This window comes from Triticum aestivum, chromosome 4A (genome assembly GCF_018294505.1).
Source record: "Triticum aestivum cultivar Chinese Spring chromosome 4A, IWGSC CS RefSeq v2.1, whole genome shotgun sequence".
Taxonomy (NCBI): domain Eukaryota; kingdom Viridiplantae; phylum Streptophyta; class Magnoliopsida; order Poales; family Poaceae; genus Triticum; species Triticum aestivum.
In genome coordinates, this window is record NC_057803.1 from 496879895 (window position 1) to 496904387 (window position 24493).

At 49.4% G+C, this 24493-nt stretch overlaps 2 protein-coding genes across 2 annotated transcripts; one reads left to right on the plus strand and one right to left on the minus strand.

Moving 5' to 3' along the window:
- Window positions 1–15989: 15989 nt before the first annotated feature.
- LOC123082130 (uncharacterized) lies at window positions 15990–18040 on the minus strand. Its single transcript, XM_044504539.1, has 2 exons — window positions 17573–18040; window positions 15990–16763 (listed from the first exon to the last, which is right to left on the minus strand). The coding sequence occupies exons 1-2, from the start codon at window positions 17703–17705 to the stop codon at window positions 16354–16356; spliced, it is 543 nt and encodes a 180-aa protein (XP_044360474.1). The 5' UTR covers window positions 17706–18040; the 3' UTR covers window positions 15990–16353.
- Window positions 18041–18335: 295 nt separating this feature from the next.
- On the plus strand, window positions 18336–19824 carry LOC123082131 (uncharacterized). The gene is made up of 3 exons (XM_044504540.1): window positions 18336–18477; window positions 18571–18714; window positions 19133–19824. The coding sequence occupies exons 1-3, from the start codon at window positions 18418–18420 to the stop codon at window positions 19553–19555; spliced, it is 627 nt and encodes a 208-aa protein (XP_044360475.1). The 5' UTR covers window positions 18336–18417; the 3' UTR covers window positions 19556–19824.
- The last annotated feature ends 4669 nt before the right edge of the window (window positions 19825–24493 follow it).

Consider the following 24493-nt stretch of genomic DNA (forward strand, 5'->3'; position numbering starts at 1 on the left):
AAATTCTAAGTCCCTGAAATCAGCAATATTACGAGAGCTACTTTTCATGCATGTGCTAGTCACCACATTGATCAAAAAAATACATGGCATACACCCCTGTAAAGATGGCATGGCATAGCCCAAAACACATGTAGGGCTCAAGTTCATATGCAGCACACAATAAACATGGCAAAAATGACAAAAGCTCATAATCTGCTAAGAAACAGAAACTAACATTATGAAGCACTCTTGCAACAGCCATTTGGGCATCAAGATGGACTCAAACAAGCATGGTGCAATGGAACAAAATGAAGAGGACATCCTAACGAACATTTTGATATATCACACGCGCAAAACGGAGCTACGAATGATGAGATATGGTATGAAGAAAAGTGCTACAGGATACAAAATAAAAGACTTAGAGGAAAAAACAAGGGTCAACCCTAGTGGATCTGGATCTGGGCGCGGATTCCAAGGATCACCGGAGTGGGCTCACCGGAGCTGGAGGAAGACAGGGCGCCGGCGAGGAGGGACGGGGAGGCCGGAGCTCGCCGGATCCGGTGGAGGCGGCGCGGCGGCCTTGGGCGGCGCACGCGGTACGTTCGTCGGCGGCGGCGGGGCGGGCCGGCGCTGGGCGAGGCGTTGTGGCGCGGTGGGGAGCTCGCGGGCGGCGCGCGGCTCCCGTGTGGCAGCGCGGGCGGAGGAAAGCGAGCGCTGGCGGCGGCGGGTCCTGCGGGCCTGCTCCAGGCCCCGCGGGCCGCGGTGGAGGGAGGCGACAGAGGAGACATGTGGCGGCGCGTGCGTGGACGGGGTGCGGCGGCGGACGCGTCCGGCGCCGTCCGGATGTGTCCGGCGCGGAGGAAGAGGGAGGACTAGGGTTTCACCCGCGAATTTCAGAGGGGGAGGCCTCTTTATAGATTCTGGGAGCTAGGAGAGTCCAAATGAGGTGCGGTTTTCGGCCACGCGATCGTGATTGAACGACCGAGAGGATGGAGGGGGGTTGGATGGGTTTTGGGGCACTTTGGAGGGTTGTTGGGCTGCATCACACACGAGGCCTTTACGGTTCCCCGGTTAACCGTTGGAGTATCAAACGAACTCCAAATGACACGAAACTTGACAGGCGGTCTACCGGTGGTGTACCAAGGCCGCTTGGCAAAACTCGGTCCAATCCGAGAACGTTTAACACCCGCACATGAAAATAGGCAAAAGGGGGCGCCGGAGGACATAGGAGTGCCGGAATGCAAAATGGACAACGGGGAAAATGCTCGGATGCATGAGACGAACACGTATGCAAATGCAATGCACATGATGACATGATATGAAATGCATGACATGGACAAAATGCAAAACGAAGACAAAACCCAACCACGAGGGAATATCATAACTTAGAGCCGAAAATGGCAAGAGTTGGAATACAAATATGGTAAATTACATCCGGGGCGTTACATGACACCAACTCGGCTTCACAGAACTGGTCTGGAGGATGATGACCACATCCCTACGGCTCCGAGGAGCACGAACCACGCCCCTGCATCAATGCCTAAGACAGGACTTCGCTTTGGGTCCTTTGGTGCTGTCTCGGCACCTGGGCGCCTGTGGGGGGATCGGATGGAGAGAGATGACCCCATTGAGCATGACTTACCTCCGTTATCTCCAGTCTTGTTTTCTTTCTCTGAGGGTGGTGATGCTTTGGCGGTGCCGGTGTCACCTAAGGGAAGCGACTCGAGGCAGGCGGCCTTAGTTCTTCCCTCTCCGGCGGAGTTTGTGGAGTCTTCCATCGTGGCGGCGGCGTATCCGGGCGTCACATATCGACGTGCTATTCCTTCACCTCAACGACCGCAGGAGGCAGAGGTTGTGGTGGAGGGGGCTGGGCTTTCTTCCACTCCGACTCCGCAGGGGGACACGACTTCTACACAGGTGTCGTAGGAGGCGACGGCGGTGGAGGCGCCTTCTATGGGAACGGTTCAGGAACCGGTGCCGGTGGTGGGTGTTTCGGTGTCACCTCCCACGGCCCACACTGGACGGGGGATGGACTTTTCTATCCCAGAGGTGGTGGCCTTTGGGGGTATCTCAGACCCGGCGTAGGGAGGGAGGCGTTCCAGCCGGCATATTCAGGAGCAGCCGGATGCGGATGAGTTTCAGCTCGGCCGCGCCATGCAGATGGCCAAGATCCGCGACACGGAGGCTTCTACAGGTTTGTCTTTAAATACCAATATTTTCGTTTTACATTTTTCTGAAAATGATATCATGCATAGGGCGGATAAATTGGGTATTTCTTTAGGTGATAACAAGCGCGAAGTAGTTACTTCTATCAATGAGCTTCTTGATTTAGAAACTGATAGAGTAATGGTAATGCTTACAAATTTAGCGGCGGTCAAACCGATGCAAGAAAGTGAGATTAATGAGTTGGGTATGTGTGAGTTGGAGGGTTTATGCGAGGATCTAGTTCCTGGGAACCTTCTACATGAGGAGACATTGGAAGAGGAGGGGCATGCGGCCACTCTGTCTTCACCTGTAGGTCTTGCCGAGGACACTAGTCATGCGGATTGTTTGATCCTCCCTCGGGCACCAACGCGTAAACGGCAAAAAAGGTGTATGGCCTTTCTGCGGTGCATCGAAGTGCTAGGCTTAAGTTTAGGAAGAAATTTCACGATGATTCATGAGAGGCATTTTTTGGAATAGCAGAGGTCTAAGGGACTTGGCTAAGCGTAGGTTTTTGGCGGATGCATCTCGGGATTACAAACTTGATTTTATTGCGTTGCTAGAGACTGGTAGGAATAATTTTACTTCATAGTTTCTTGGAACGATCTCAGGTGGTCTTGACTTTGATTGGCACCGTTTGCCACCTCGGGGAAGATCTGGCGGGATCCTCCTAGGTGTCAACTGCGAGTCTCTAGAAGTGCTAGATGTATTCTGGAGGGAATTTGTAGTTAAGTTCCATGTGCGGTCGAAAGCTGACGGGTTCAGGTGGGCTTTAGTGGCTGTGTATGGGGCGGCATAGCCTGAGCTAAAATCGTACTTCCTCGCAGATTTAGTTAGGATTTGTGGGGATGAAAACTTACCTGTTCTCGTTGGTGGTGACTTTAACATTATTAGAAGATGAGAAGAGAAAAATAATGACAATTTTGATGGCAGATGGTCATTCATGTTTAATGCGATTATTGAAAGCCTGGACCTGCGAGAGATTGATCTCACAGGGAGGCAATTTACGTGGGCAAATAATCTTCCAAATCCGACGTATGAAAAACTTGATAGAGTACTCACAAGTATAGAGTGGGAACAAAAATTCCCTCTTGTGACGGTGCAAGCGTTACAGAGGGGAATATCTGATCATGCACCCCTTCTTGTAGACTCTGGTGAGGCGGCTCACCAAGAAAACAAGAATGTTTTCTCTTTCGAAACTGCGTGGTTCGAGAGAGAGGATTTCCTTGAGTTGATCACAAGGGAATGGGCGGCGGAACAAAGGGGAGAGTCCAATATTGATCGGTGGCAGTATAAGATTAGACATCTTAGACAGTTCTTGAGAGGATGGGCTAAGAACAATAGCGATGTTTATAGAAAAGAGAAAGAAAGATTGTTAAAGGTTATCAATGACCTTGACATAAAAGCTGAAAGCACTGCGCTGGATATGGATGAGCGAGTGTCTAAAAGAGAAGCTTAGGTTAGTCTGGCAAAGCTTCTTAGAGAAGAGGAATTGAAGTGGGCACATAGAGCGAAAGTGCGCCAGGTTGTTCAAGGGGATAATAACACTCAATTTTTCCATATGATTGCCAATGGGAAACATAGGAAGAAGAGAATCATTCAACTTGAACAAGATGAGGGTACGATTGTTAGTCATGAAAATCTTAAAATGTATATTACCAACTATTATAAAAAGCTTTTTGGGGCCCCAGCTGAGAATTATGTCACCCTCGATGAGAGCATGGTGGACGACATTCCTCAACTGAAGGATGAAGAGAACAAAGTGATCACTGCACCTTTTCCTGAGAAGGAGGTGTTTGACGTGATATCCCAAATGGAAAATAATAAGGCACCTGGTCCGGATGGATTCCTAGCTGAGTTCTATAAGAAATGTTGGGGTATTATTAAAGGCGACTTGATGCCCATGTTCCAGGATTTGTTTAATGGCCACCTTCAGCTTTTTAAGCTTAACTTTGGGACTATCACGTTGTTACCAAAGAAGGCGGGAGTGCTTCGCATTGAGCAATTTAGGCCGATATGTTTGCTCAGTGTGAGCTTCAAAATTTTCACAAAGGTTGGCACAAACCGTCTGACTCAGATTGCTCATTCGGTGGTACAGCCAACCCAGACTGCCTTCATGCCAGGTCGACACATTCTCGAGGGAGTGGTCGTTCTTCATGAGACCTTACACGAAATTCACTCGAAGAAGCTCGATGGAGTGGTCTTCAAAGTGGATTTTGAAAAGGCATACGATAAAGTGAAATGTTCATTCTTACAGTAGGCCTTACGTATGAAAGGATTCGATGAGGCTTGGAGGAAGCAGGTCGAATCATTTGTACAAGGAGGTAGTGTCGGCATCAAAGTAAATGACGACATTGGTCAGTACTTCCAGACGCTAAAAGGATTGAGATAGGGAGACCCGATGTCACCGATTTTCTTTAATGTTGTGGTTGACATGTTGGCTGTTCTTGTTAATAGAGCAAAACAAGACAGTCAAGTAGGTGGTCTTATCCCACATCTGGTTGAGGGTGGGGTGTCCATTCTTCAATATGCCGATGATACCATAATTTTCATGGAACATGACCTTGTTAAAGCCAGAAACATGAAGTTACTGCTTTGCCTTTTCGAACAACTATCAGGGTTGAAGATTAATTTTAATAAAAGTGAGTTGTTTTGCTTTGGACGCGCCACAGAGAAGAACAAGAAACTTACAAGCAGTTGTTTGGGTGTGAAATAGGCACGTTACCTTTCACGTATCTAGGGATTCCGATTCATCACCGCAAGCTCCCTAATAAAGAATGGAAATGTATCGAGGATCGGTTCGAAAAGAGGCTGAGTTGCTGGAAGGGCAAACTTTTGTCTTATGGAGGAAGATTGGTGCTTATTAATTTTGTACTTACAAGTATGCCCATGTTCCTCCTCTCTTTCTTTGAAGTCTCGGTTGGGGTACGAAAAAGATTGGATTTTTATCGATCTAGATTTTTCTGGCAAATTGATGAGAACAAAAATAAGTATCAATTGGCAAAATGGGATGTAATTTGTAGACCAAAGGACCAGGGAGGCTTGGGAATTGAAAACTTGGAGGTGAAAAATAGGTGTTTACTCAGCAAATGGCTGTACCGTCTATCCATAGAAAGAGATGGAGTTTGGGCTCAACTATTGCGTAACAAATATCTCTATGCCAAAATACTAGCCCAGGTTACGGCAAAAGCGTCTGACTCACCATTCTGAAAAGGGATTATGAGGACGAAAATAGCTTTCTTCAACCGGACTAAATTTATCGTCGGGAATGGACGGGATACTCAATTTTGAGAGGATACGTGGTTAGGAGATTCGCCGCTGGCCTTGCAGTATCCATCCCTATACAACATTGCACAACGGAAAGAGGTTTCCGTTGCTACAGTGTTGGGTACTATTCCGCTTAACATACAGTTTAGGCGGTCTGTTATTGGTGACCGTTGGACTAGGTGGGTACATCTTGTGCGTAGGTTAATGGAGGTTAATCTTTCGGATGTACCAGACACTATGCAATGGAAGCTTTCCAGGTCAGGTATCTTCTCGGTTAAATCCATGTACACGGATTTGATTAATACCGGGACTATCCCGAGGATGGTACATATTTGGAAAGTTAAGGTGCCCTTGAAGATAAAAGTATTTATGTGGTTTGTGCATAAGGGTGTCATTCTTACTAAAGATAACTTAGCTAAGCGTACGTTGGAAGGAAGTAAAAGATGTTGCTTTTGTAATCAAGATGAAACAATAGAACATCTATTTATCAAATGTTCGCTTGCTAAACTGCTTTGGAGAACTATCCATGTTACATTCAACATAACTCCACCTCTCACGATATCACATTTGTTTGATAACTGGTTGGCTGGAGTGGAGCCAAAGTCCGCGGCACATATCCCAGTGGGAGCATGTGCATTACTTTGGTCTTTATGGAATTGTCGCAATGACGTTGCCTTTAACAGACAAACCATTACCAACTTTTTGCAGGTCATCTTCAGAGCGTCTACTTGGATCCGTGCGTGTTCATTATTCAGCCGTGCGAACCATAGGGAACATATGGATATTGGGTGCAGCCGATGGAAGATGGTTGCACGGGATACATACAACCGGTTTGGATGGCGGTCCAATAATATGATAGATGTTTAGTCTCCTAGTCTTTCTGGCGCCGGTGGTGATTTTTATTTTTGGCCGCTTGTGGCTTTTCTTTGTTTAGTAAGACCTTTATTTCCTGTTGAGACTTCTGGTTGGAACCTTCGAGTTACTTATTTTTAATAAATGGCTGTGTGCATCAAGAGATGCAGAGGCCGGGGGTATGCCTCCTTTTCGAAAAAAAACAAATCACGTGAAGTATCTAGTATGTACTCCCTTCGTTCCGAATTACTTGTCTTGGATTTGTCTAGATACGGATGTATCTAGACTCATTTTAGTGCTAGATACTTACGTATCTAGACAAATCTAAGACAAGTAATTCGGAACGGAGGAAGTAGTTTCAGCCGTGCTGAAAAATATAAGCCTATGCAATACAGCATGTGTACAACAGGAGAAAAAACTACCACAAGAGAAAGTATATTGTAGCAATTTTGAATAAATATGCCCAGATAATTACATGCCTTAGATGGGTACATGGCAGAAACAACTAGAGCAACAGGATAATGCATGGAGGCATCAGAAGGCATGATATTTGCATTAGACAAAAGGACAACTTAAAAACCAGAACATGATGTTTAAGTACTGGTGCCCCATGTTTAAATTTAATTCATGCTGGAAAATCCGGAAAAATATATTCTCGCTAAGATAGGGAACACGAGATAAACAAGACTGGATGAGGTAAAATTAGAGGTTACTAAGAAAGTCTATTGTTCTGTATATAGTGGGCCATGAATCTCAATGCTAACGGTCTTCCTTTGTTAAATAAAATACACTGGCGAGTGGCTACTATTATTTTCTATATTAGGAAGACATACAAATATTAATGAATGTGGCATGAATTAAATCATGGATCATTCATTTACAAATAGGAAGGAGAAGAAAATTCCAACGGTAACACTACTTGAGGAACAAGTAATGTTAGGTTCGAATCAAATCTCATGCAGCGAAGAAGAACAACGTCTCTGGCTGGCGAGTATTTATTCGGAGCACAAAGTGATTTCTCTCTCAATTCACGTAGGATTGGGTTTAGCATCATAGAATCAAAGCTTCGAACACGATACCCCTCTTAATATTACGGTGGTCCTATGACTCCATAAAGAGAAAGAAGAACTAAATAAATGCTACGTCTTTACTTCATCTTCAACTTCTCGACTGCAGTCAATTTCTACGGACGAACACCGAACCAATTACTTTGCATCAACAATTTTTGGGGGTCACTCTCGACAACATAATCTTCGGTGATAATCCTCGCTGCTACGCAGGAGATTTCTTCAAAGTTTGTGTCAAACTTCACATGACTTCAGGACCTATTATGTTGTGTGTACTAGCAAACACATCAATCCCTCACTGTTTATGACAACAATCTCCAAAACATAAGGAGGCAAATCATTGCATCGACAAACTATGATTAGTTTTGCTTTATCGTATTTGTTTCGAACTATTGAACTGTGATGAATTTGCATCGTATGATCGACCTGCATGGATCGCATGGATCTAAGGATCCACACTTGAGGTGTGTGGATGTACGGCAACCCAAATGAGAGATCGCCTGATACTGTCTCTGAACGCGCCCGCAGGCGTATTGGGTTCCGAATTTACCAAGTTCTCTGATTCTTATCCCGCAACTTCTCAAGAAATGCCTTTTCTGTAGTGACTAGCGGTAGTCAGCTTTGTATCACTGATGCATAAATCAGTATGCTGAGGAAACATTTGCACACGCTGTCCTCATTAGCTGTACAATGCACGGTGTGGCAGGCGCATATAATGACGCGCTGCCCCAGATAAAATCCAGTGGCAAACCAATCTATGGTTGAACGATTATGAGGACACGGGTATCCTCAGCCATCGGAGTTGAAGTCTTAAAGTTGATTGATGCTCGCATTTTCTGTATTTGTTTTAGGCCTTTTGATGATGTGCATTCAGCGGGTGGAGATGTTCCCGTCAACTACAAAGGCATCCATAGCGGCTATCAATCTCTAGATGATATATCGACTTGATCTTTTAGATGTGCTCATAGGGATAGGGTATGTATACTTTTGTGTTAAAGAAAAAAAAAAGTCCAACGGCGGTCGATATGTTGTCGCCCATTTTTTGTAACAAATCTACTGATCCTCTGAGAATTAAAGGCTGGTCGAATCGCGATCTCAGCAATCGATCTCGCCGTTGCCACATGGAAACCTTCCAGGCCTCCGCCGCCGACCCGTCTGTCTGTAACACCCAGGAAGGGAGAGGAGAGAAGGGGATCCGGATCGGGGCGAGAGAGGGGAAGAGGTGACTTGGAGAGGAATAAGGAGGGATGAATTGCAGAGGGAGGGTTCGGGTACAAGAGTTGTCAACATACACATATCCTCACACAGCCACAGGCGGCCACCCTTTATCGTTACACACGCAGCCACTTGTCGGCCAGCTGGCTGGGCCCACCCGCCAGCTCTAGGACACACTAATCCGCTGGTTAGGTGTGACATTCCTCCCTCCTTAAGACTGTGCGTCGTCATCTTCGTCTTCAACATCGTCGCCAGCGTCTTCTTCCTCCCAGAGCTCCGCAGATGGAAAGCGCTGACGAAGAACGTCGTAATTCTCCCACGTCGTTGGTGCGGAGTCCCTTGCTCCCCATTGAACCTTGATCTGTACCATCGGCGTGTTCCCCAGCTTCATCATGCACCGGTCCAGGATGCGAGTGGGAGAGAGGCCGGTGGTGGAGAGGTCGGGCACCTTGGGTAGTTCGCTGAACACCGGTGTGAAGTCAGGTGTGAAGGGCTTCAATTGTGAGACGTGGAAGACAGGGTGGATCTGGCTCTCTGGTGGCAAGTAGAGCTTGTACGCGAGCGAGCCAATCTTCTCGCTGATCTTGTAGGGCCCGAAGAACTTGAACGCAAGCTTGGCGCACGGGCGATTGACCATCGAGCGTTGCGCGTAAGGCTGCAGCTTGAGCAGCACTTGCTCCCCTGCCTGGAAGTGGCGCTCGGTGCGGTTGCGATCCGCGTTCTTCTTGAACCGGCGGTGCGCGCGCTCCAACTGGGCGCGGATGTGCGCGCTCCAACTGGGCGCGGATGTGTGCGTTGTGCGCCACCCAGTCCATCTCCTCGCCCGTGGTTGTCGATGCCTCCCAGGACGCCATTGCGCCCAGATTTGCTTCCTTGCCGTAGAGGGCCTTGAAGGGCGTACCCTGAAGAGAAGCGTGGAATGTCGAGTTGTACCAAAACTCTGCCATGGGCAGCCAGTGGCGCCATTTGTGCGGCGAGTCATGGACCGTGCAACGGAGGTACATCTCCATGCACTGGTTCACGCGCTCACTCTGGCCGGCCGTCTGGGGGTGGTAGGCCGTCGAGTAGAGAAGTTTAGTACCAGCTCCGGCGAGCAGCTCGCGCCAGAGGTGACTGGTGAAGATCTTGTCGTGGTCGGAGACGATGGAGGAGGGGATGCCGTGCGGCTTCACCACGTTGTCCCAGAATGCCCGCGCTACTTGTGTGGCGTTGAATGGGTGGCGGAGAGGGACGAAGTGCGCGGATTTGGTGAAGCGGTCGACGACCGCCATGATCGTGTCGCAGCCCTCCGAGCGCGGTAAGCCCTCGACGAAGTCCATTGTGAGATCCTCCCAAGGCACGGCCGGAATTGGCAGCGGGGCCAGGAGCCCCGGCAACTTGACGTGCTCGTGCTTGGCCTGCTGGCACACCGTGCACTGCTGCACAAACTCGTCGACGTCGCGCTTGAGGCCGCGCCAGTCGAAGTGTTTGCGCACGCGCTGGTAGGTGGTGGTGCTGCCAGAATGGCCTCCCATGGCGCTGCAGTGCAGCGTGGCGATGAGCTTGGTGCGCAGAGTGGCATTGGCACCGATCCAGAGGCGACCTTGGCGTCGGATGGTGCCACGGTAGAGCTCGTAGCCGTGCTCGTCAGGGCTGTGCAGGGCGAGCTGTTGCAGCCGCTCTTGAGCGTCCGCGTCGGTGGCGTAGGAGTTGACCACCTCCTGGATCCACGCGGGCTGGCACGCCGAGAGCACGGCCACCTCGAATTGCTTACCCATGCGGGAGAGCGCGTCGGCGGCGCCATTGTCCAGCCCGCGTCTATACTGGAAACGAAACTGGAGTCCCACCAGCTTTGCCATGGCCTTGCGCTGGAGCTCGGTTTCCAGGTGCTGCTCCCCAAGATTGTAGAGGGACTTGTGGTCTGTGACGATGTCGAAGGGGCCGCGCTGCAAGTACTGGCGCCACTTGTCAACGGCCATCATCACGGCGAGGAACTCTTTCTCGTAAGTGGAGAGCTTCTGGTTGCGCACGCCCAACGCCTTGCTGAAGTAGGCCACCGGGTGGCCATCTTGCGCCAGCACTGCGCCAACCCCCGTGTTGCAGGCGTCCATCTCGATCGTGAACGGGCGCTCGAAGTTGGGCAGCGCCAGGACTGGTGTGGTGACCATGGTGCTCTTGAGCATGTCGAATGCCGCCTGCGCCTGCTCGGTCCAGGAGAAGCCCTTCTTGGTGAGCAGCTGCGTGAGCGGCTTGGCGATGATGCCGTAGTGCGGCACGAATTTTCTATAATAGCCGGTGAGGCCCAGAAACCCGCGCAACTCCGTGGCGTTCGTCGGCGTTGGCCACTGCTCCATGGCCTGCGTCTTCTCCTTGTCTGTGGCCACGCCCTCCTTGGATATCACATGGCCGAGGTAGTCGATGTGATCGCAGGAGAACATGCACTTGGATTCCTTGACGTACAGCTGGTGCGCCCGGAGCAGCTCGAAGACGATGCGCGGGTGCTCTAGGTGCTCCTCCATCGTCTCGCTGAAGACCAAGATTTCATCCAAGAATATGATGACGAACTTGCGGACATACTTACCGAAGATGGCGTTCATCAGACACTGAAAGGTGGCGGGTGCGTTTGTGAGGTCGAACGGCATGACCCTGAACTGGAAATGCCCATGATGTGTCTTGAACGCCGTCTTGGACTTGTCTTCTTCCCGCATCCTGATCTGATGGTAGCCCGCCCGCAAGTCCAGTTTGGAAAACACCGCGGCACCGGCCAGCTCGTCCAGCAGCTCGTCGATGATGGGGAGGGGAAATTTGTTCTTGACAGTGGCATCGTTGAGGCGACAGTAGTCGACGCAGAATCGCCAGGTGTCGTCCTTCTTCTTCACGAGCAACACTGGCGCGGCGTAGGGACTGACGCTGTGCGTGATCATGCCGGAGTCCAGCATCTCCTTGACCTGACGATCGATCTCGTCCTTCTGAAGCGGCGAGTAGCGGTACGGGCACGTGTTCGCGGGAACCGCGCCCTCCACCAGTGTGACAGCGTGGTCGTACTGGCGATGGGGAGGGAGCCCTTGCGGTGCCGCAAACACGTCGGCGAATTCCTCTAGCAGATCTGCCAGTGGTGTTTGACTTGGGCCGTTGCGAACCTGGCGCGCTGGAGGGCCGCAGGTGTCCACCATGGCCATGGCCTAGACATCGTTGCCGGCGATCATCTTGCGCAGCTCCTCGGGACTGACTGCCATGAGTGTGGTGGCCGGTTTGGTTGGAACACCATGGAGCGTGACCTCTTCGCCGTCGTGCAGAAATTTCACCCACTTGTCTTGCCAGTGGCATGTCATGGGGCTGTGTTGGGCGAGCCAGTCCATGCCCAAAATGCCATCGTACGCACCGATCTCCAGCTCACATATGGGCGTCTCAAAGGTGTGGCTCTGCATCCACCATTTGAGGCCGGGCACGATGCGGTTGCAGGTGAGTTTGTCGCCGTTGGCCACTCGCACCTCGGTCGGCGGCATTTCCTCCGTGGCGAGGCTGAGGCGATCAACGAACGCCTTGTTGACGAAATTGTGGGTGTTGCCCGAGTCGAGCAGCAGGAGCATGACTTGGTTTCCCACCAGTGCGCGCAACCTGATCGTCGTCACCGAGTCCGTGCCGTCGAGCGCCTGCGACGAGAGAAGACAGCACTCTGGTGCGTCCGCGGCCAAGGCAGGGGGTTGGGCCACCGGGCCTGGGTCATCGAGCAGCTGCAGGGCATGGATGGTGTCGTCCGAGAGCACCTCCATGTGGTCTCCCACGTTGATTGTGAGCAGTTGCGCGGGTTGGGCGCAGCGATGTTCCCTGGAGTAGCGATCGTCGCACTTGAAACAGAGATTGTTCGCGCGACGGAAATCGCGTAGTTGCCGCTCCCGCGCGTACTCGTCTCCTTGGGCGCGAACCGGCACAGCCACGGCGCGGTGTGGCAGTGCCGCTGCGGCTGTCGTTGGTGGTGGTCGGCCCGCGGGTGTGATGCGGGGTCGCGCGCGGGTCGTGCCCAACTCTTCCTCTTGGATGCGCGCGAGCACCGAGGCGCGCGTGATGCTTGAGGGTGCCTGAAGACACATCGGGGCACGCAGCTCGTCCTTGAGGCCAAGGAGGAACTGCGTCACGAAGAACTTGGTGTTGATCGATGGATCGAGCGCGAGCAAGTGGTACATCTACTAGTCGAACGCGGCGCGGTACTCGGCGACGGTGCCTGTTTGGCGGAGCTGGAGCAGCTTGTGCATCACCACCTCAAACTCCTCGGCGCCAAACTCCTCCAGGATCGCCAATGTGAAGACGTCCCATGTGATGTTGCGATGCGTCTGGCGGAACGCTTGAAGCCGGTGCGCGGCCTGGCCGTCGATGTAGAGCGCCGCGGTGGCGACCCACTGGTGGGCAGCCACCTTGTATAGTTCGAAGTAGGCGAGACAACGATTCAGCCACAAGTATGGCGCCGTGCCGTCGAACTTGGGAAAATCATGCTTCAGGAGCTTGTGGTACTCGTTAGTGTTGTAGCCCGTCGGAGACGCAGTCGGCGCGGCGACGAATCCTCCCTGTGGTGGCACGGGAAGGAGAGGTGGGCGGTGGTCGCCCAGACGCGCGTGCGAAGACGACGGGCGTGCCGGATCTGGTACGGGGTGCGATGACGGAGGAGGAGGAGGGCGGTGGAGGTTGTTGCTGCTGTTGCGCGGGCTGGTGAAGATGCGTGGTGACCGAGCCTGGCGGAGAGGCCGATCCTTCCACTGTCTTGCGCGTGAGGTCGAGGTCTGCCTGGGTCAGATCAAGCTGCCGCGAGAGGTCGCGCATCTCCTGCGAGATCTGCGCGTTGAAGGCGGCCTGGAGCTCAATATGTTTCTCATGCGCCACCTTCTGGTCGTCGATTCTGGCGAGCAGCGTCTCCAGCATCTTGGTGATGTTGGTGTTCCCCTCGTCCATGGCGGCGAGAACTTGCCGCGTCACCACCGAGGCCTTGGAAGGAGCCGTTGTCCTGCTCGAAAGGGCGTCGAACCCCGCGACGGATTTCGTGCGGCTCGCCGGAGCAAACCACACTGGCGCGGTGGATGTTACTGACTCCCAAACAAGCAAGGAAGAAAAAATTCGGCGGAGAATGGCTCTGATTACCAACTGTAACACCCAGGAAGGGAGAGGAGAGAAGGGGGTCCGGATCGGGGCGAGAGAGGGGAAGAGATGACTTGGAGAGGAAGGAGGGATGAATTGCAGAGGGAGGGTTCGGGTACAAGAGTTGTCAACATACGCATATCCTCACACAGCCACAGGCGGCCACCCTTTATCGTTACGCACACAGCCACTTGTCGGCCAGCTGGCTGGGCCCACCCGCCAGCTCTAGGACACACTAATCCGCTGGTTAGGTGTGACACTGTCGCCGCCGCCGAGTACCCTCGCTAGGTGATGTTCGATGGCGGCGTTATCTATGGCCATGGGAAAGCGGGGCCCTGCCCCAGCCCCGCTGACTCCAGGACTGTGGCGTACGCTCGCACCTCCACCGACTACCCCGTCCACGTCTCCTTCCACCTCGCCGCGCCGCCGGCGATTTCGCCCCTGAACCTCCACCACGGCCTATTGCCGAACGGGGCGCGAATCTTCCCCAGCGTCATCGCGGTCCACGGCTACTCTGTACTCTTACGTCTGCACATGGAGGACAAGCAGTACGTGAACACCGCGACCGACTACTTCGTCTACAATGCCGGCGACCCCTCCCGACCGCCGTCGTTCTCGCTTCTCCCCCCTTGTTACATGAGTGATGAGATGTGGTTCCATGGCCGCCGGGAGCAGCTGAATATGGATCGGAAAACAACAGGCATCCTGCGACGCGGCGATGGGGATTTTCAATGTTTTAAATAGCGGGCTATGGCATATAGCGACCCTTAAAAACAGCTATAGCTGGGCTATAGCAGGCTATAGCGGCAAATTGTACATGAAATCATTTAGTGACAACATGCTCAAACAGCTATAACGGAGCTGTAGCGGAGCTATAGCCGGCTATTTAAAATTATGGGATTTTGTATTGGCGGCGATCCGTCTTATCAAAATTGTTGATGATGGCGAGGCAGGGGTGGTGGTAGCCGACCTCCGCGTGCTCCGGTCCCGCGATCTGCACTGGAAGATCAAGCGCCTTCGCGTCCACCACGACGTCAACAATGGCGAGGTGACTTCTTACTGTTGTTGGGACTACTGGGAGACTGACAGGGTCATCCCCGTCGGCGACCGTTTCTTTTACTGGGTCGACCTGTACAAGGGCATCGTCTTCTCCGACATGTCACAGGAGACCCCCGAGCTGAGGTACCTGCCTCTGCCCGTGGAGCCCGTCGTCCGTCAACGCGAGGACTGGGACAGGCCCGAGTCCTCCCAGAGCGTGTCCGCCACCGACGGCGGCGCCACGGTGAAGTTCGTCCATGTCTGTCCTCGCTGCTGCTGCGGAGGCCCCGGCGCCACCGAGTGCGCGCTCTCTCGCCATGCATTCACCGTCACCACCTGGACCCTGAGGAGGACGAAGGGTCGCGACATGGGGTGGGAGAAGGACGCCGTGGTCGACTGCAGCGACCTCTGGGACCTCGACGCCTACCGGCTTCTCCCTCGCCTGCCGATGGATTTCCCGTCGTGAGCATCGAAGATCCCGACGTAGTCTGCTTTCTGGTGTCCGAGCTCGATCACCTCCACCACGACGGCGATAAGACAACATGGGTGGCCATGGTCGACACGAGAAGGAAGACGCTGCTCAGAACTACCATCCTCTCCAAGGACAAACACTATCAGGGGAATGCTTTCCTTCCCAGCCAGGTCTCGGGCTACCTCAACACTTCGCCGAGCAGCGGCAACCGTAAGCTGCCGGCAAGCGAAAGCCGGTGCGCCAACGACACTGTCGACATGCCACCGGCGGCGACAAAGTGTGTGGCCTCTCCTGATCAGGATGTCTTGACGGCGCTGCTTGAGATACCCGGGTTGACTCACGATGAGATGTTGAGAGCCTACGGCGTTCTTGCCTCGGACGATCGGCGCAGGTACCAATCTCTCGTGGCACTCCCGATTGATATGAGGAAGGACTACTGCTGCATGTTGGTGGATATTGGGACGAACAAGCAGGTTAAACTCCAGTGATGATATGGTTATTTTCTCTGTGTCGGCGTCCTATCATTACCCAAAAAAGCTTTCGCCCTGCTTTATATATAAAGCAGCCCTGTCCTATCATTTCTCCAGAGTCCGAAATTGTTCAGAGTACTCGGTTTTAATTTAATGCAAAAATTTGTAATGCAGTACTCCAGCTTCAGTTTAATCATCCTCCTGTAGTTTTTGTTGGTGCAGGAAAATTTGAAACAGTTTAATCAGCAATACTCAGTTTCAGTTTAATCATCTTCCTGTAATTTGAAACAGTTTAATCAGCAGCAGGAAAATATAGTGATGTTTCAGTTTAATCATCATCAAGAATTTTGAAGTGATGGAACATGGAAGCAATGGAGTACTCAGTTTTGTTGGTGCCAAAACTTATGTAGTTTTGATATGCTGTTAGTAAAATTAGGAAAACTGACTACTCCTACAGTTCTAAGCACTGACTCCAGTTTCAGTTTTGTTGACTACAGAATTTGTGTTGCACAGTTTCTTGGCTGTTCGAGTAAAATTTTACTCCTTGTTTTGGTTTGGACTATCTCATACTCCCTCCGTCCCGAAATTCTCGTCGCGCGCGCAGTACAATCGTGTTTTTGCTAAAACGCCATTGTGCTTTCAGAGCTCTGACAAACAAGCCCCCGTCTCCTTCTTCCACCTCCGCCTATCGCCCGGCGTCGCCACGGCCAGCCCCCATCGCCCGCGCGTCGCCACGGCCAGCCGCCCGTCGCCTGAGACGGTCCTGCGTCGCCAAAGAGCCCGCCCAGGACGTCGCCCACGAACAGGCCCTGCGCCGCCCACCACGAGCAGGACCTCCGCGGCCCACCCACGAGCGGTACCTCCGCCACCGATTTCGCCGCCCACCGCCGGCGCGCTGGTCGCCGCGATGGTCCACTTCGGCCCCGATTCCGTTTCCCACCGCTGACGCGCAGGTCCACTTCGGCCGCCGCGTGATGGTGGTGATGGGCGACGCCGACACCCTCCGATCCCCGCCCCCATCTCTGCTGTTAGCTGGTGGCTGCCCCCGCCTTCGATCCCCGCCCCCATCGCTGCTTCTACGAGCTGGTACTGGTCCTGAAAATTTGAAATTTTTTTAGTTCAATCAATTTCAGTTCCAAGATAGGTTCAGTTCAATCAACTTCATTGTAGCAGCATGTTGTGCGTAAATTTGTGCAGAAACTCAGAACCGACTTTTGGAAGTGCTCAGTCAAATTCAGTTAACAGAGAACAGCTCCTAAGTTTGGAAAGTGTTCAGTCAAATTCAGTTAACAGTGTACAGCCCCAAGTTTGTGCAGCCCCAAGTATGTGCAGCACCAAAATTGCAGACAAGTTTGTGCAACTGTTGATACAAAAATTCAGTCAAATTCAGTTAACTGTTGGTACAAACTCAACCAAATTTGTGCAGCAAGTTTTTTCTTTACAAGCATTAGTTTACTGTTGGTACAAAAGTGCTCAGTTAACTGAATTTACCAAGTGTTAAATGTGTTAACTGAATTTACAAAAGAGCAAATGGGACTTGAAGAGTACTTGCACTTAGTTTTGCAGGGCTCGTATTATTAGGCCAAGATGTGTATCAGCTAGATGTACTGTAACTAGAATTTGTCTGCAGTTTTTGGAAACAATCGAACAGTATTTTGAATGAATTTGAATTCTTAGTAGAGCTCTGCCCCTGTATTTTTGAAGGAATTTGAATCAAACCAAGTGGACTGTATTTTCCACTTGTATCTTCCACACTCAATGAACAGCAAACTTGAGGAACAGGATCAGATTCAGATAAAGCACAATGAACACACAATAAATCTGTAATCAGAATATCAGATTCAGATAGAGGAACAGGACATTCAGATAAAGGGAGGGCAGAGATTCAGATAGAGGAAGCATACCTTGTGAGCGCCGGGGCATGGAGGGTGTGGTAGTAGTCGATGACTCAGTCGTGTCCCTCGTCTTGCTGCTACTCTCCTCCCTGTCCAGGTCACCCGTGCTGCTCCAGGACATCGCCGTCGTCGTACTCCTCATTTGAGCTCGCAAAGGGGAGCTTTTAGCAGCAAGGTGGTCGGGATCCGGCGCGTCCGACCTCGCCGACGACGTATACAGCCTCGCTGACGCCGTATCCGGTGACTCATCGGCTTATTGGATCGAAAGGAGAGCCTTTTAGGTGGCGAGATGGAGCACAGCGCAAGGCGGCGGATACCCGAAGCATAGCACGGCGGCGGCGAGCCAGAGCATAGCGCGGCGGCGGCGACATGAAGCAGAGCGCGGAGGCAGCGGCCCGAAGCAGAGCGTGGCGGCGGCGAGCCGGAGCAAAGCGGCGGGGGCGAGAGCCAGCGAGCGACAGAGAGGATGGACTGCGGGTTGTGTCCCAAAACGGAGTAAATTGCTGAAAACTACCACATTTGTGGTAAGGATACTGCAAAATCATCACTTTTGTCAAAAATTTCAAAAAACCACCACTTCCTCGGCAAGTGAGTAACAAAAACCACTAAACGTGATGTGAGCCGCGACTAACTGAGAATCTGACTTATCGGGCCCACCCGTCGGAGCCACGTGGCAAAGGGCAAACGGCAAAGCGGAAACGGCCGTTAGGACCCCGCTAGTTAAGCCCAGCGTGCGCACGTTAGGGCATTCCTCCCCAACCGCTCTCTTCTCTGCTCTGCTCCTTCCTTTCTCGCGTCGCACCTCCCGCCGCCGCCGCCGCGAGCAGCTTCGCACCGCTGACGGGAGGGGAGACATGGTTTCTTGGTCTGAGCCTTCCGACTGTTCCGACTCTTCCTCTGACGATGTGAGCCGGGTAAGATTCTGCTCTTGTGCATCTAGGGTTAGGGTTAGGGAGAAAGGGGAATTTCTTCCCGATAGCAATTGACTTCATTTTCCCTCTGCCTAGGTACCTGCCAAAATGGAGTGCACGGAATGGAGCGGCATTGCTTTGAATCATCCTGCACGTTGTGAGCATCGTGCGCCCTGTGAGAAGTTTGTTGCCTTTGAATGGACTGACAGTGGCAGGAGGTTCCTGGGGTGTGGGAAAAAGGTAATTTTCTGACCAGTTCAATTACTTCTTGAAGTGTTGAAGTGATTTTGTGAAACATGTGAATTCATTACTGATAGAATTGGTCTGAAATATGTGAATCCACTGAAGTGCTGAGTTGACTGATACAATAAGTCTGAAATTAGGCAGTAAAGTATATATCTCTGGCCATAAATCTTGATACAATAGCAGTAGGCAGTGGAGTACTTTTGTACATTAAGTCTGAGATTAGGCAGTTTCCAATTTCTTATAGGTTGTGGCCATTCTGTTTTTAAATCATTTTAGCTCTATATTTGCTATCCAGGAGTAGGCAATGCAGTACTAGAAACATGGATAATTAATGGATTGTTGTTTTTTATTTTTATCACTAGTGTTTTTAGAAATTCGTTTAATTATATTTCCTTTGTTCATACATTCATAGGATGTACCCAAGTGCAACTTTGTGGACTGGATTGACCCAGAGTGGCCAGTCCAATTGAAGCAAGCTTTAAATACCATCTGGACTATGCATGAGGAGGAGTTGACCAATAGGTTGAGGCAGAATGTTGTTAATGCTGAAGAAGTAGTGAAGGTAATGGAAGAGAAGAGGAAGATGGAAAATGACCTGAGGTTTTTTAAAGTTGACTTTGCCAAAATGGTGGCTGACAAGGAGGATGCAATTACCCAGTTAGGCAATGCAAGGTTGGTTATTAGTGACCTGAAGGAACAAATCGAGAGAAAGAACTTGGCTGACAAATCAGACACTAACATTCATCAAGTGCTGAGGGCCAAAGCAGAGGAAGAGAGAGACCAAGAGAAGGAAGAGAAGGTGAAGCTTGTGCAGGAGATGGACAAGATCAAGTAGGAGAGGGCCATGCTGTTGGAGGAGAAGGAGAAGTGGAAGCAAGAGAAAAGGCACCTGGAGTACACTATAGGTGATCTGTTCAAAGAGAAGGAGGCCACCAAGGGGAAGATCTGGAAGATCAAAGAGATAGTTGATGAATGATTCAATGTTATTGTAGTTGTATCTGCTAGAGTACTCTATCTGCTATTTGTGGCACTAAAAGTGCAGGACATTTGTACTGAATTTAAGCTGGATTAATTTGTGTTGCTGGATAATGCTATTATTTTGTGTTGCTGGATTAATTTGTGTTGCTGGATAATGCTATAAATTTGTGTTGCTGGATTAATTTGTGTTACTGGATAATGCTATTGATGTAGATGTAGATGTACTCCAGGTCTTCCATATTTCTGAGGTATTTTAGCATCATCAGCAGGTGATGTAGATGTAGATGTATAATTAGAAGTACCAGTTATTGTTTAGGGAGTAGGTGGTTTTGCTTGTTTTTTGTTTAGGGAGTAGGTGGTTTTGGTTGTTTTTGTTTAGGGAGTAGGTAGTTTAGGTTGTCGTCGAGGGTTCGATGACCCCAAATCTAGGGTAAGGTAGTTTAGGTTGTCGTCGAGGGTTCGATGACCCCAAATGTAGGGTAGGGTAGTTTAGGTTGTCGTCGAGGGTTCGATGACCCCTATTCTAGGGTAAGGTTGTTTTGGTTGTCGTCGAGGGTTCGATGACCCCAAATGTAGGGTAGGGTAGTTTAGGTTGTCGTCGAGGGTTCGATGACCCCAAATGTAGGGTAAGGTTATTTTGGTTGTCGTCGAGGGTTCGATGACCCCTATTCTGCTAGATCAACATAACTCCACAACAGCATGAAGGCTTGATCACACATAACAGAGGTTCACGTAACATAAATACCACATAGTTTTTAGGACTCAAATTGAAACATAGGTTCACAGGACTGAAATTACCACATAGGTTCAGATGGCTCAAATTACACAGGTTCACATGACTCAAATTGAAACACAGGTTCAAAGGACTCAAATCATCACACATCCAAGTTTCTCAAGACAGATACATGGGTTATAGCCCCAAAAGTTTCAAGCACTGGCAGATATCAAAGTTCACACATTTCCACTTGCTGCGAAGTAGCTCTTCAGTCTTGCATATTTCTGAGGTTTCTTCCTTGAACCTGTTGTAGCATTTGATGCTCCACCAACTCTTCCACCTCTCACTGACCTCTGTTTTTTTAGCAGCAGCAGCAACAGTTGATGTAGATGTAGAAGTACCAGCAGCAGAAGAAGTCCCTTCTCCACATGGAGGCTTAGCTGTTGGCCTTGGTGCTGAGAAAGCAGCCCTTGGTGCCCTAGGAGCAGCTCTTGATGCCATAGGAGCAGCTCTTGGTGCCATAGGAGCCGCAGTAGCATTAGGTGGAGTGTAGGATTCTGCCTTTTGCCTTCTCTTTTCCTGCAGTTTTTAAAACAAACAGAAATTAAAATCTACATAAGCAAAATCAGATACAATGATGAAAAAATATGTACCATGCTTCTATTTTTCCTCATCTGCAGATCAGGCCTCAAAGGTTGTCCACAATTAGTAAACCTGTGGCCCATTAACCTACAGTTGCCACATCTGATTGTAGCCATCCTAGAGGTATCTTTTGGTTTAGGCACTTCAAACCTTCCCTTCTTCCTCTTTTCTTATTTTCTTCCACTCTGGTCCTCTTTGTGGAATACAGGAGGCTCAATATCAGGTTTTCCTGACTTGACCCAAGCATCTTCTCCAGGAACTGGATACACTATTGGTTCGTATGCCTCCAAATACATTGCTTTCCTCAAGAAAGGACTTACAAAATCCTCAGGTTGCATCTTGGCCTTGTAAATTGCACTGCAAGCATGGTTGCATGGCAAAACTGACATGTCCCACTTCCTGCATCCACAAGTGTGCTCCTCAAGGTTCACAGCATAGGTCTTTGGCCCACTGCTTACTTGCCACAGGTTAGGCCCTGCCCTAATTGCTTTGCAATATCTTTGAAACTTCTTGCTCATCTCCAGCTGCTCTGCATATGTTGGAGCTATTTCCCATCTAGAAGCTGCTGCACTTTCTCTTTTTCCATCAAACCTGACTAGCAACTTGTCTTTGATTCCATTAATCATTGTCACTATTGGTTTGTTTCTAACATCCAAGATATATTTATTGAAGACCTCACTTATGTTATTAACCACCAGGTTTGTTTTGCAGTTTGTGTCCATTTCATGCCTAGCCCATGTGTGTATTGGAATACCAGATAACCACCTCCATGCATCCTCACACTCATTCTTCAAATTGGCCATGGCTACATCAAAACCATGCTTTGTGTAGGAATATCTAGCACTGTCCATGCATTTTTTTCAGATCTTCACCTCTAAATCCAGCTCTTTGAAAATTTGCATAAATGTGCCTTAAACAAAATCTTTGTGGGCAGTTTGGAAATACAGCATTGACAGCATTAAGCAGGCCCTGATTTCAACCAAAAATAAAGTAACTAGGTTTCAATCTTAAGTTCAAACAATCACTAACTAATAAACAAAAACAATTTGAGCATACTTAAGGCAGAAAAGAAAGTAACTAGGTTTCAATCTTAACTTCAAACAATCACTAACTAGGTTTCAATCTTAAGTTCAAACAATCACTAACTAGTAAACAATTAGAGCATACTTAAGGCACAAAAGATAATATGTAGGTTTGAAAGAGAACATAGATCACTGACCTTCTGCCTATCTGACATGATGGTGTATTTGCCAAACTTCCCCTCTTCTATGCCTCCCAGAGCATACTTAAGTTGGGTGAGAAACCAGCTCCAACTGGGTGTGTCCTCCACTCCTACAATTCCAAAAGCAATGGGATACATGTTGTTGTTGGCATCCCTACCAGTAGCTGCTAGGATTTGTGCTCCAGTTGTAAGCTTTATGAAGCATCCATCCAAACCAATGAAAGGCCTACATCCATTTAGAAAACCCTCCCTAGGTGCATTGAGACAAAAGAAAAGACCATGGAACCTAGGACCTGGATGTGGGTTTTCATTTGTGCTTTTAGGAGTGACAGTTGTGACAATGCATCTAGATCCCGGATTGCATAATTTAACTGTTTCAATGTAATCAGACAACCTATGATACTGCTTCTTATGATCCCCTAGGACAATTTCCTTTGCTACCTTTTTAGCTCTCCATGCCATCATCTTTGGAACTTCAATTCCAAATTTCCTCTTTGCCTTGTCCACCAATGCTGGCACAGTTGTGTTTAGGTCTGATCTGATTGTCTCTAAGATACTGCTTCCTAGCCACTTTGAGCTCACTTTACTATGTTTGTCACTCGTTGGGCAAGTATGTTCTGCTCTGAACTTCTTTACACAAAATGTTTGCTCATTCTTGATCTGAGAAGCAACAATATAAAAAGGACATCCTTTGTCCTTGTGGTCACACCAAGCAATGACCCTGCCTTTGCAGTTCCTGTGATATCTGAAAGACCTCAGCTGCTTGATGTGAAAGTTAAGTAGAGCACTCCTAAATTGGTACACATCTTTGAAACATAGCTTCAAACAAAATTGCTGTTCTGGATTGAGTCTGCTTTCATCATACCATTTTCTTGGCTTTGCCTTCTCTGCTCTTGTTTTCCTTCCCGAGGGAATAATAAAAGACATAGGCTCATTGCCATCATCATCCTCTGAGTCCAAAAAACCAAGATTTTCATCCTCATCACCTGAGGGAAACCAGTCAGGATCAATTGGATCATTGGCTGATGAGTGTGTTCTTGTTGTTGGGCCCACTCTCTTTCTAATCTTAAGCACAGGCTGCTGCAATACTCCATCTTCATTCAAATGTTCTTCTTCAGCTACATTTGGAGCTTGTTCACTGTGCTCTTCCTCTTCCTGCTCCTCAGGAACATCATAGATGTCCTCTGGTTCTGTGTCACCCTCAAAGTGCAGTGCTGCCTTCTTCATATCTGCTACAGTTGACTGCAGGTCTGCACTATCTTCATTAGAGCTATTTTCCTCCTCACTTTCTGAATCCAAATCCATGTCATCCATGTCTGCATAATTGGCCCTGTCAGGAGGTGGCATAGTTTGGATGGGCTGGAAATTTACACTCTGTTGTGTGGCCAGGAACAAATTTTCATTTGTGCCTCTGCCTGAACTTGAACCAACATAATCACCAAATTCCTTATGGGCCACACCATTTTCACTGACTGCAAACACTATATCAGGATCACTACTATATTCTTCATCAGATATTTGAATTGGTTCTGCCGCCTTTCTCTTTCCCTTCTTTGCTGGAGACAAAACAATTGCCTGCTGCCTCTTGCCCTTAGTAACTGACAATGTTATCCTCCTGATGTCCTGGTATTGCTTAAGCATTTCATCCACCTTAATCTGGTTGTCAAGCAGTTTAAAACCATCCAATCCTATTCCACCACATCTCATGTAATATAGGCAGTCTGAAAAACTATACCCATTGTCAAGCAACACATACATAAGATTGTAATATCTTATGTCTTTCTTAAAGAACTTTGTCCTGATGTATTTAATCCCTTCAAAATCAATATGCACGTCCCACTTCTCATAGCTCGACCTACAATACCAATTAAAATGTACAAGTTACTATAACATAAATTTGAACAACACATAGTACAACTGGAATGTAATCCTAATAGTGTAATTACCTAAATTTGTACAACACAAGTACACTGCAATCCTAACAATGTAAATATGCACTACAATTGTAGAGCAAGATAATTGTAGGTTCTAATCTGGACTTAAACCCTAGTCAGGACTAAATTCAGAGCAATACAAAACCCTAGATCGACCTAAACCTCAAGAACGAAAATTCAGAGGCAGAAGGAGCTTGAGATAGAGGACGTACGTGTCGTCGCCGGTGTTAGTAGGGACGACTGCTGCATCAGACGGCGACCGCGCCTCAGCGGAAGCCTTAC

What these genes read in the sequence shown, in the direction of transcription:
- LOC123082131 (XM_044504540.1), top strand. Translation starts at nt 18,418, where the DNA reads ATGGTTTCTTGGTCTGAGCCTTCCGACTGTTCCGACTCTTCCTCTGAC. An exon ending in CCTCTGACGATGTGAGCCGG is followed by an intron (nt 18,478 to 18,570) that starts GTAAGATTCTGC and finishes CCCTCTGCCTAG; the next exon opens with GTACCTGCCAAAATGGAGTG. An exon ending in TCCTGGGGTGTGGGAAAAAG is followed by an intron (nt 18,715 to 19,132) that starts GTAATTTTCTGA and finishes ATACATTCATAG; the next exon opens with GATGTACCCAAGTGCAACTT.
- LOC123082130 (XM_044504539.1), bottom strand. Translation starts at nt 17,705, where the DNA reads ATGAGGAGTACGACGACGGCGATGTCCTGGAGCAGCACGGGTGACCTG. An exon ending in CATGCCCCGGCGCTCACAAG is followed by an intron (nt 16,764 to 17,572) that starts GTATGCTTCCTC and finishes TCAAATTTTCAG; the next exon opens with GACCAGTACCAGCTCGTAGA.